At 43.1% G+C, this 12775-nt stretch overlaps 1 protein-coding gene across 1 annotated transcript; it reads right to left on the reverse strand.

The window, feature by feature from the left end:
• Nucleotides 1-8642: 8642 nt before the first annotated feature.
• Nucleotides 8643-10673, reverse strand: LOC126070878 (serine/threonine-protein kinase MARK2-like). The gene has a single exon (XM_049875216.1). The coding sequence runs from the start codon at nucleotides 10671-10673 to the stop codon at nucleotides 8643-8645; it is 2031 nt and encodes a 676-aa protein (XP_049731173.1).
• Between the last annotated feature and the right edge of the window lie 2102 nt (nucleotides 10674-12775).

The following is a 12775-nucleotide window of genomic DNA, read 5'->3' on the forward strand; positions in this document are numbered from 1 at the left end:
TGTTTTCTGTCCTCTGTCCCTGTTCTGGGACTCCAATCACATGCAAGTTATCCTTCTTGATAGAGTCCCACATGATTCTTAGGGTTTCTTCATTTTTTAAATTCTTTTATCTGATTTTTTTTCAGCTATGTTGGTGTTAATTCCCTGGTCCTCCAGATGTCCCAGTCTGCATTCTAATTGCTCGAATCTGCTCCTCTGACTTCCTATTGCATTGTCTAATTCTGTAATTTTATTGTTAATCTTTTGGATTTCTGAATGCTGTCTCTCTATGGATTCTTGCAACTTATTAATTTTTCCACTATGTTCTTAAAGAATCTTTTTGAGTTCTTCAGCAGTTTTATCAGTGTGTTCCTTGGCTTTTTCTGCAGTTTGCCTTATTTCGTTTCTGATGTCTCGAAGCATTCTGTAAATTAGTTTTTTATATTCTGTATCTGGCAATTCCAGGATTGTATCTTCATTTGGGAAAGATTTTGATTCTTTTGTTTGGGGGGTTGTAGAAGCTGTCATGGTCTGCTTCTTTATGTGGTTTGATATGGACTGCTGTCTCCGAGCCATCACTGGGAAACTAGTTTTTCCAGAAAATCCACTAACTGGGACGCTGGCTCCAGGCTCCGAAAATAATTGCTGCTTCCCCGTGTTTTTCGTTTTCCGTCTCTAAATCTGTGTTTATTGTTCAGGGTTCGTAGATTGTTATATACGTGATCGATTCACTTGTTTTTCCGAGTCTGTTGCAAGAGGGATCCGAGGTAGCGTCTACCTAGTCCGCCATCTTGGCCCCGCCTCCTTCCCTTTCCTTTTTATCTCTTGAGAGATAAAAGGTGGTACAGGGCACACCCCAGGGTAACCCCTCTTTCATTGGATCAGGGATGTGACCTGGGTAAGGGTGGTGTTACCATCCCATCCTTATCCTCTTTAACATAAAATTACAAGCACAGAATGGAGGACAATCACATGAGACAGGGAATGATGACCCAGCTAACGTGATACACAGATTTCTGGGGGGACATAATTTAATCCATGAGGCCTACCTAAGATTCCTCCTGCAATTATGCCAAAAAATAAGTGGTCTGAGGAGGACCATGAGTCAGGGCAGAAGGGCAGCAGCACAACAACACACCTGTCAGCTCTCTACCCATCCTGGAGAGAAAGAAGACCACTCCTGTGCCCTCTGTGAATAGTAACCTCTCCACCAGCAAAAATGAAAGTGGCAATTCCACACCTTTACTGAGGACCAGCGTTGGCCAGGGCATCATCCAGAATGCTTTGGACGGTCTTTCTGATTCAGGATCAGGGGTCTCCATGGAATCTGCTTGTACCTCAGTCTCCCCAGCACAGTCGTACATGCACCACGAATCCAGGGAAGACTCGGTGCAGCCCAGCCAGGACTCTGGAGTGTGCTCCAGGGTGAGCAACAGTGACGTGCTGCAGTTTAGAACATCTTACCAGTGTGTCTGTGAGGCTTCCTCCTCATCCCCCACCATCAGCAGCAGTGGTGGAGCCCAGAGGGAACTGGTTTCCCCCAGGGAGTGTCAAAACTAAGCTCCTTGCATGCGGAGAAGCTTCAAGAGATTGCTGACCATCCGAGTTTGCCTCAGATTGGGACCCCAGCCTCTCCCTGTGTCAGCAGCCAGGGATGGCAGGGGGCCACTGAGATTTATTCAGTTTTATTTGCAGAAATACGTGTTTTGGTTTGCCAGCTCAGCCTCACATTTTCTAACTCACTAGAAGTGGCAAGAAGGAAAAGGACGAGATATTGGGAATGATCTAGAAATTGATAATGGGTGTCCATCCATTCAGTAGGACAATAAATTGGGAAAATGACTCTGGACACCCTTTAGTGATTGGAACTCAATATTTGGAATGCCCTCGCATCACTTTGGCAAGCTTTTGCTCTTTCTTAAGCTGCACTATATATTTTTCAAAATGTAAATCGTGCCAACAGTGTATGCCCTTAGAAGTATTGGCCTATTTTCCTACTAATTATAATGCTCTCTCTCTCCCACCAGTACAAGCCCTTTTACTGAAGCAGAAAGGAATCCCACTAACCAAGTGATCAAGGGCAGTGTTCACTAATCAGTATACGCAAGGAAGACAAATTATGTGGTATAAATTAGGTGGACCAAAGCATCTCTCAAAAAATCAGGGACTACAACTATCTTGGAAGTTCTTCCCTAATCTAACCTTCTCATACTGTCAAAACAATTTTTTTTTTTAATAACACTATTTAAATATTTGTATGTTCTATAGCAATTGTAATTCTGGCTGTACCCACAGTAAACACTCACGGCTCCTGGGCGGGGCGGGGGGGTGGTTATAGCAAAGAAACTGCTTATGGAAAATATATTGAATCCCATGGAGCTATCTAAGCACTCTTCATATGGGAAATTCTAACCAAATTGCCAACTGCTTGCTTCCAGTGTGTGCTAGGCCTATCAAAATCATTGATACGGAAATATTTGTTGGAAATTGATGCCCAATGTTACTCTTCTGGGGAACTCTTAAAAAATATAGATATCCCACTGTACAGAGGACAGAGCCAACCATGAGAAGGTGAGAAGCAAAGTCAACTTGGGCAAAATTTATTGGCATGCCACCTCCAAGAATACAGAAGTTATATAAATGGCTGTGCTAGAAAAATTTCTCTTTGGGTGGAGATGATAGAGCAGGTGGTCTCCCGCTGAAAACAATAAACAGGTACAGAAAGGGATCAAATGTATAATACAATTGATGCCTATTCTTGAAATACTTTGGCCCACTTGAATGTATCCCGTGTTGAGTTCTGCATGGTCCAGGATGTAATTCCCTGGCTATATTAACACATTTTTTCACAAGGAGGATTTTACGGTCGCTAACCAGCCCAAATTTGCCTACGACGTTAGCCACAGCACTGCACAAGATGATCAGTCTAACTCTGTGTAGCTTGCTGTGGCAACCTAATTTTAGTAGAGTCTATAACTGCCCTCTCCTGGCTAGCCTCCTCCTTAAACCTCACATGTGACCCTAGTTCCTTAACCATTGATATGTATTAGCAATATCCAGAGGAGAGTCTCGCATTAATATGTGCACAATGATGGGCTGAACCCATGACCTATCTGTTAACCCAAGTACTGAAAACAAGGCAGAGAATTCACACCTTTTTTGGCTATAAGACTACATGCTCCTACTACCACCACCTGGAATTGTAGTAAGCTACACCAACCCACCTCTAGAGGGAGACAGAAAGTAGAGGCAGTAGAAAGAGCCTAAAAAAAAAACCAGTTGCCATCCAGGGTATTCAGACCATGGCCACCCTATGTGTGTTGGAGTACAACTGTGTTCCGGAGGGTTTTCAATGGCTCATTCTTAGGGAGATTCTTAGATATGATACCAAAATGTGAGCAACAAAAGAAAATATAGGTCAGTTGGAATTCAACAAAATGAAAACATTTGTGCATCTAAGAGCATTATCAAGAAAGTGAAAACCTACAGAATGGAAGAAAATTTTGGAAACTATCTGGGAAATAAGGGTTCAGTACCCAAAATATGTATAATATCTAAACAGCTCCTGACATTCATCAACAAAAAGGACAAACAACCCAATTTAAAAATGGGCAGAGAGTTCTGGTTCCCAGTTCCTCCCATTTCAACCCCCTTGCCTCCTCCCACCCCCACCTAACGTGCTGGGACCCTGGCCCCAGGAGTCACTGCTCTTCTCCCAGCCGACCCTTAGGCCCCGCGGCCCCTCCCCCGAGGACCCACGGAGGGGGCACCAACAAAGGCGCGGGTCTCGCTTCTCTAGAGTTGGTGAGTCTGCGCCAAGAGTTGCTCCGAAAGCGCCTGATGGATGGGCAGCAGCTGCTAGGCAGCTGTTGTTCCAGTCGTGGCTCCAGCCCTTCCTGCCGGCCCTGAGCTGGAGTAGCCCTGAGCTTGGTTAGGTTGAGAGTCACGGAGAAAAGGAAAGACCCTCCATGAGAATTATTGACACAGGGGCTTCAACACTGGGCTCAAACAGCAAAAATTATGAGGTTGTCACAGGGGACTTGACAGTGCTTCATTGTGTTGTATGTGGACGGTCATTTTGAGCAGAATGGACTCTAAGGGACCTAAGAACAGCAAAGTTAATGTCGGCCAAATTCTGGACTTTGTTTCATTCCTTGATCTACTTGATTATCCTTAAATCAATACAACACTTCCTTCATTACTGCAGCAGTATATACCAAATTTTGAAAGAATTTTGTTTTTCTCAAGGTTGGTTTGCATATGGGCCCCTGGTGCAGAAGCGGTCAAGAGCTCCACTGATTTGGCAGCTCGAATCCAACAACAGGTCCTTGGAAACCCTATGGTTGAGTTCTACTCTGTCCTATAGTGTCTGTATGAGTTGGAATCGACAGCAACAGGTTTGTTTGGATTTGGATTTGCATATCAACATACCTTATGTCTGCCTTTCTACTTAATGATGAAAGACTGAACACTTTCCCTAGTGTAACCCGGGAGATGAAAACATGTAACTCATTATGCCCGTTGCAATGTGAGAACAAGTGGCCACTATGTATGGACACTCCCGAATGGTCTTTTTGAGCAGGAAAGACAGTGCAGTGGAAGGTATTTTCGAAGACATATTTGAGCCCCCTGCACACATGACCAGATAGGTCTTCCTTAAAAGTCACTTTCAAAGAGCCATCCTCAACATCAAAATTTGTTGTTTTTGTTAGGTGCCATTGAGTGGGTTCTGAATCATAGTGACGGTATGAACAGCGGAAGAGTCCTGCACCCAGTCCTTTGCCGTTCCCATAATTGTTGTTATCCCAGAGCCCATATTTGCAGCCACTGTGTCAATCCATCTCACTGAGGTGGTTCCCCTTTTTCCGTGACCCTCTTCCATACCAAGGATGATGTCCTACTTCAGAGAGTGGTCTCGTCTGATTACATTACCAAAGTATGTGAGATGAAGTCTTGCCACCTTTCTTGTAATGAGCATTCTGGCTGTACTTCTACCAAGACAGATTTGTTCGTTCTTCTGCCAGTCCAAGAATATTCAATATTCAATAGTCGCGGCCAACCCCCAAATTCAAAGTCATCAGTTCTCCTTCGGTCTTCCCTATTCATTGTCCAGTTTTCATATGAATATCAGGCAACTGGAAACACCATGTCTTGGGTCAGGCACACCTTAGTACTTAAGGTGACATCTGTGCTTTTAACACTTTAAAGAGGTCTTTTGCCGCAGATTTACTCAAGGCAGTGCGTCCTTTGGTTTCTTGACTGCTGCTTCTGTGGCTGTTGATTGTGGATCCAAGTAAAATGAAAGTCTTCATAACTTCAATATTTTCTCCATTTATCATAATTTTCTAATTAGTCCAGTTGAAAGGGATTTTGTTTTCTTTATGTTGAGGTGTGATCCATACTGAAGGCTGTAATCTTTGATCTTCATCTGTAAGTGCTTCAAGTCTTCTTCACTCTCAGCAAGCAAGGGTGTATCATTTGCATATCACAGGTTGTTAACGAGTGTCTTAGTCATCTAGTGCTGCTTTAACAGAAATATCACAAGTGTATGGCTTTAACAAAGAGAAATTTATTTTCTCCCAGTCTAGTAGGTTACAAGTCCAAATTCAGGGCTTCAGCTCTAGCGGAAGGCTTTTTCTCTTTGTGGGCTCTGGAGGAAGGTCTTTGTCCTCAATGTTCCCTGGTCGGGGGAGCTTCTCAGGTGCAGGGACCCCATGTCCAAAGGACGCGCTCTGCTCCTGGTACTGCTTTCTTGGTGGTATGAGGTCCCGAACTTTCTGCAAGCTTCCCTTTCCTTTCATCTCTTAAGAGAGAAAATGTGGTGCAGGCTACATCCCAGGGAAACTCCCTTTACCTTGGATCAGGGAGGTGACCCGAGTGAGGGTGGTGTTACAATCCCACCCTAATCCTCTCGACACAAAATTACAATCATAAAATGGAGGACAACCATAGAATACTGGGAATCATGACCTAACCAAGTTGATATACACATTTTTGGGGGGACAAAATTTAATCCATGAGAATGAGCCTTCCTCTAATCCTGTTGCTGTGTTCTTCATCATATTTTCCACCTTCATGGATTATTTTCTCAGCATACAGATTAAATAAGTATAGTGAAATGATACAACCCTGACACACACCTTTCTTGGCTTTAAACCAGCAGTATCTCCTTGTTGCGTTTGAACGACTGCCTCTAGGTCTATTTACAGGTTCCTCAGGAGCACAATTAAGTATTCTGGAATTCCCATTCTTCATGGTGTTATCCATGATTTGTTATGATCCACACAGTTGAATGCCTTTGCATTGTCAATAAAACACAGGTAAACGTGTTTCTGTCATTCTCTGCTTTCAGCCAGGATCCATGTAACATCAGCAATGGTATCCTTTGTTCTACATCCTCTTCTGAATCAGACTTGAATTTCTGGCAGTTCCCCATCGATGTACTGCTGCAGCCACTTTTTTGAGTGATTGTAAAAGTGGCATGGGAGCAGTTTCTAACTTCCACCAACTTAACGAGTGGAAGGAGAATCAAGATCAGCTGATTCCTATGAGGCAGGAGTCAGCCATGCCTCCTCTCTTTGCCATCTTTACCAATTCTGACACCAACCATCCCTCCCATAGCTCTCTCTACTGGGTTCGATAGTTCATTGTAATGGGTACACAGAACTCAGAGACCATACTCACGAGTTTGAGGTTTATTAGGGAAGTAACAGTTATAATTCTGGCTCAAGAACACTCTGGATACAGTTCTTCCAGCTGGATAGCCTTTCCGCAGCTGTGCTCACAGGCATGCCTCTCCCTGACCCTCAGTCTCTGCCCAAAGATAATCAGCTTTCTCTCTTTATGGGCTGAGGAGCCCAGTGTGCTGTCTCCTACTTCCAGGTCTCTTCTGCCATCACTTCTCACCATCTTCAGGGTTAGAGCTTGCTCTCTCTCTGTCTCCTGTCTCCAGGAGTTTCTCAGCACGGGAATCCTGGATACAAAGAACACGCTGTCCGCCCGTGGCTGTTCTTCCTTGGTGGTGGTAGGATCCTCCTTTCTGCTCTGGAATTGGCTCTCTTTTAAGGAAAAACTGACCAATCCCCTCAATAGGCCACAACTACCCTATCACAAAGTCCTGCTCAATCACCAGGGTGGAGCTACAGAACCATGGCTAGCAAGACCTCAGATAAAATTAATTGCACTGCAGTGATCTTCAGCAAAATTTTACTGGTGTGTGATATTAATGATGTTTTTTGATAATCTCTGCATTCTGTTGGATCATCTTTTTTGGAATAGTACAAGGAAGGATCTCTTCGAGTTGGCTGGCCAGGTAGCTGTTTTCCAGATTTCTTGGTATAGACGAGTGAGGGCTTCCAGCACTGCATCCGTTTATTGAAACATCTCAGTTGGTAGTGCTTCTATTCTTGAAGCCTCGTTTTTTGCCAGTGCTTTCCGTGCAGCTTGGACTTCTTCCTTCAGTGCCATTGTTTCCTGATGATATGCTTCCACCTGAAATGGTTGAACATCATTCTGTTCTTTTTGGTACAGTGACTCTGTATTCCTTCCATCTTCTTTTAATGCTTCTGTTGTCACTTAGTATATTCCCATAGAATCCTTCAATGTTGCCACTCGATGCTTGAATTTTTCTTCATTTCTTTCAGCTTGAGAAATGCCGAGCGCATTCTACTGTTTGGTTTTTTATCTCCAGGTCTTTGTACATTTTATTGTAATACTTTGTCTTCTCGAGACGCCTTTGAAATCTTCTGTTCAGTTCTTTTATTTCATCGTTTCTTCCTTCGCTTTAGCTACTCTGCGTTCTAGAGTAACCTTCAGAGTCATTCATTTTCGCCCTTTTTTTTCCTGTCTTTTTAATGCGCTCTTGCTTTCTTCATGTGTGATGTCCTTGATGTCATTCCACAACTCGTCTGGTCTGCGGTCATTAGTTGTTCAATCAGTCAATGTATTTTTGAGATGGTCTCTAAATTCAGGTGGGATAATCTCAAGGTCATACTTTGGCTCTTGTGGACTTGTTCTGATTTTCTTCAGCTTCAAGATGTTTCAGAAATAGACTGGAGGTTTTTCTTTCAAGTCATCTCTGTGTGGAGTTAAACCGACAACTTTCTGGTTTGCCGTTCAGTGCATCCCAAGGGACTCCAGAGAGATCTCGATGGCCCTGTTAGTGAATCATGTGGCTATCCCTATTACAAGCTTTGCTTTCTCTGTCTGTGAACAGATGAATTTGGGAGTGTTTGTTTTGTTTTCATGAAATTTTTGCTTCATGTTTGCTGAAACGGATCTGTAGGAATCTGAGAGCAAAGACGAGGTGGAAGTGCTTAAACCTCGAGAGGCCAAGCTGTTGTCCCTGAAGTTTACATGGAGGAACCAGCTCCATGGAGCCCAACGAGATGATGTGGAAGATCTGCCAAGTGCGCGATGCCAACAGCTGCGAGTGGGATGTCTCCCAGGCATATGTGTTGCTGTGCACATGTGACTTGCCGGCCAAGAGGACTTTGTGCAGTGGAGGATGAAGGTGTGTACACTGCCTTGGTGATTGCTCAACAGGGTTCAAGTGAAGTGAATTTCAGGCACCTAGGTGGCTTTTCCAAACGTTGCCTTCAAAATTACAAAGGAGCTTAAACCTTGGAACTCCTGTTTTCTCTCAGGCAGCTGCTGGCCCCATTTTAAAGTGCAAGGTCTCTGGTGATTTTTGAGACAATGCTATTGAAGGCCTCAGAGGTCCCTGAAATTCTCTTCACTTTTACCCCATTGAGAGTCCTCCGAGGCAGGGTGCACACCTCCATCCTCCACTGAACGAAGTCCTGTTGTCCTGGTGTGCCATTCATACACAGCAGTGTGTATTTGTGGGTGAGATCCCAGTCACAGCCATTGGCATCCAACACTTGACAGATCTCCTGCAGCATCTCGTCGGGCTCCAAGGAACTGGTGATCTTCATCCTCCAGGTAAATTTGAGAGAGCGCGGTTTGGCCTCTTGAGGTTTGATCATTTGTGCAGCTTTGCTGTGAGATGCTTTGTGGTCCTTTTTGTCATATGTAAAACAAAGGCATCTTCTCATGAGCTTAAAGAACCTCCCAGTGGCCCGCTTCCAGCCCTGGCTGCTGACAGAGGAAGAGGCTGGACTCACAGTCTGGGGCAAACTCGGCTGGTCAGGTAACTCATGCACCTGCTCCTCAGAGGAAGAGGCTAGACTCACAGTCTGGGGCAAACTCAGCTGATCAGGTAACTCATGCACCTGCTCCTCATTTACAGAGTTTAGTTTTGACATTCGCTGGGTAAAACTGGTTTTCTCCGGGGCCCCGGCACTCTCGTTGATGATGTAGGCTGAGGAGGAAGGCACAGAAACACACTGGGGTAGTGTGATGGGCTGTGGCACCTCACTGTTTCTCACCTTGGCATACAGGTCAGAGTCCTGGTTGGGCTGTGCCCAGGCTGTGCTAGATCCCTGGTGCAGGTGGGTCAGGACCAGGGAGAATGACGGAAAAGTAGAAACCATGGAGGTCCCCATCCGTCCCTCAGAGAGAGTGTTCAAAGCATCGCGGATGTAGTAACCAAAGGTGGGAATGGTGGGCTCGGTGTAACTACGCTGTTTGGGTTTAGTACAGATGGTAGGATGCACTTCATGGGATGAGGAAGGAGTGTGGCTATCGGTGCAATGGGCTTCAGCCTGGGGTTCCAGGGTGCTGGTGTGGCTGTCAATCTCACATGTATCGTGACCCAGGATCAGATAGGTGGCGTTTGCGTCATTGTAATTGTGGTTCAACAGTGAGGCATGAATGTCTTCCTGCATGTAACCCATGTTCACCATCACTTCGGTGTGCCAGGGGTTATCGTAGTCTGGGAGTGGCTGCACATAGAGCTTTTGTTTTTCTTCATCACCCACCTTCATCCATAGATGTGCTAGGATGTCCTCTAATGTGGCTCTCTTTCTTGGGTCACGAATGAAAATTTTACTGAGCAGGTGTTGACACTGGCTAGACATGTGGAAGGGAACATCATATTGTCCCTCCAGTACCTGCTTTCGCAGCTTCATTAAGGTCTTCCCACGAAAAGGCAGAGATCCAGTTACCATGAAGTATAGGATGACTCCCAGGCTCCACACATCCACTGGGGGTCCGTCATACTTTTCTCCCTGAAAGAGTTCTGGGGCAGAATAAGGGGGAGTGCCACATAAGGTATCCAGCTTGCTCCCTGTGGTGAATTCAGTTCCTAAACCAAAGTCTGCAAGTTTGATGTTCATTCGCTTGTCCAAGAGTAGGTTTTCTGTTTTCAGATCCCTATGAACAATACCCTTGTCGTGGCAGTACTTCACCGCTGACACTATTTGTTGGAATTTCGTTTGGGCCTCTTTTTCGCTCATGAAGCCATGATTCACTAGGTGGTAAAACAGGTCCCTTCCACTTGCATACTCCATCACTATATAGAGAGCGTTCTCATTCTCTATGACTTCATACAGTTTTACAATATTTGGATGGTGGAGATGCTTCATAATTTTTATCTCTCTGTATAGTCTGTGGAGGTCGGAGGACGTGTGCTGGCTCTTGTCAATTATTTTAATGGCTACCTCTTGGCCGGTGATGATGTGCTGGGCCAGCTTGACCTTGGCATATGTCCCCTTGCCGATGGTTCTGAGGAGGTGGTAGTGTCCTACATGGGTTTCCTCCACAGCAGAGAAGGGTAAGTGGCTCTGCAGCATGTTGGCTATGGTGTGAAGGCGTAGCGGGCTTTGGGATAAGAAGTGCCCTTGTGGTAGGATTCAAAATTTAAAAACCCAAAACCCTAAAAAAGTGGTGACTAAAAACTTAATGAAATATGGAAAAAATGAGAAAAAGTTAAAATATAATCAAAAAGATAAAATGAGAAAGGAGGAAGTAAAATTTTTTTAAAAAACGAAACTTGTGAACACTAAAAAAATTAGAAAAAATAGATCGAATGAAAGTGACCAAAAGAAAAGAGAAAAAAATCTAATGAAAACTCAATAATTAGACAACTAATAAAGTACAAGTTTGAATGGATGTAGAATGAAAGAAGTGAGGAAAATTAAAAGAAGAAAATTAAATCAAATGGGGAAATTATTTTAAAATATGTTGAAACGTTACAATTAGAAGAAGAAAAACTAAAGGAAAAAGGATATAGAAGAGAAAATATAATAGAAATGAAGAAATTAAAAGAATAAAATAACAAAAAATAGAAAAATATAAATTGTGAATAACAGAATTCAGAAATGAGAATAGAATGGTAAATAGAAAATACGAAAGGAATAAACAAAAGGATAAAATCAGAAAAGAGAAAAGAAGAATAAAATGTATGTGTCTCAATTAGAGAACACGAGAACAGCAAAAGGAGGAAATGGAAAATTAAGGTAAAAATGGGAAAAAGTAAAAGCTGCTGATAAACAAGATAAATTATATATATATATATAAACACAAAACAAGAAATCAATGAGAAAGATTCAGAAAAGGAATAAGTAACAGGATAAGAAAAATAGAAAATTACAAAAGTAATAGTAAGATGATAAAAAAACTAACAAGGTTATGAAAAAAAAGAAAAATTGAGGAAGTAAAGGAACAATAAAATGAAAAACAAATAAATGAAAATGAGGAAAAACAAAGACAAAATAAGAATAGCTGGCAAGGAAATAGAAAAACCACAATTTAAAGAGAAAACAAGCCAAGTTTGGTCCAATCTCTCAGGTCACTGAAATAGCTTCCTGTGCTAGAAGGACCACAAACCTAGGTTTCCAGGGACTTATATAGGCTTGGAGTTCCAAACAATTGGCTCCTTATGAGGTCACCACAAGAAATGGACCAATAAGGACGGGGCGTAATTGACTGTGTTTTTGCTCTCAGGGATTCTGTACTCATTTTTTTAAGAAGAAAAATAGGTGCGTGTGTGTATATATATATATATATATAAATTTATATATATATATATGTAGAGAGAGAATTCCACAGAGTTTTTCTTTCCTTTTTATTGATCTTCATATTATTTGTTTATTGTATTCCAAATATACATAATAAAACACGCCACTTCAACAATTTCTACTTGTGCATTTGTTACATTGCTTATATTCAAGCTGTGCAAGCATTTCACGGTTTATGTTCCAAATCATTCCACTACCTTTCACATAAACTCAATGATCCTAATAAAACTCTTCCTTCCCCCTCCCTGTCACCCCTGGTAACCACTAATAAGCTTTGCTTTGTGTATATTTGCTTCTGCCCTATAAGTGAGATCAGAATGCATCTCTCCTTTTCTGACTGACTGACTTTTCTCAGCTTGGTGTTTTCAGGCTTCATCCATGTTGTCGTATGCATCAAGACTTCATTTTGGGGAGTGTGTGTAATATTCCATTGGAAGTTCCTGGCTTGCACCAACAGTTAATTGCTCATCTGCTAGTTTCGGGGTTCAAACCCACCCAGAGACTTCTCAGAAGACAGGCCCGGTGATCTCCTTCTGAAAGGTCACAGCCTTGAAAACCTTGTGGAGCAGTTCTACTCCATTGTGTGTACGTACCAAAGTTTGTGTATCCATTCACCTGCTGATGGACATTTTGGCTGTGTTCATCTTTTGCTTCTTGTGAAAAGTGCTGCAGTGAACAGTTGTATATAGATTTCCGCTTGCGTTCCTGCCTTGCATAGTGGCTGTTGTTGTTATTAGATGCTGTCGAGTTGATTCTGACTCATAGCGACCCTAGGTACAACACAACAAAACACTTCCTGGTCCTGCCCCATCATCAAAATTGTTGCTGTGTTTGAGCCCATTGTTGCAGCCACTGTGTCAGTCTGTCTTGTCAAG

Source organism: Elephas maximus, chromosome 3 (assembly GCF_024166365.1).
Source record: "Elephas maximus indicus isolate mEleMax1 chromosome 3, mEleMax1 primary haplotype, whole genome shotgun sequence".
NCBI classification, from domain to species: domain Eukaryota; kingdom Metazoa; phylum Chordata; class Mammalia; order Proboscidea; family Elephantidae; genus Elephas; species Elephas maximus.

Excerpts from the sequence above, each read along its gene's own strand:
- LOC126070878 (XM_049875216.1), bottom strand. The coding sequence starts at position 10,673 with ATGCTGCAGAGCCACTTACCCTTCTCTGCTGTGGAGGAAACCCATGTA.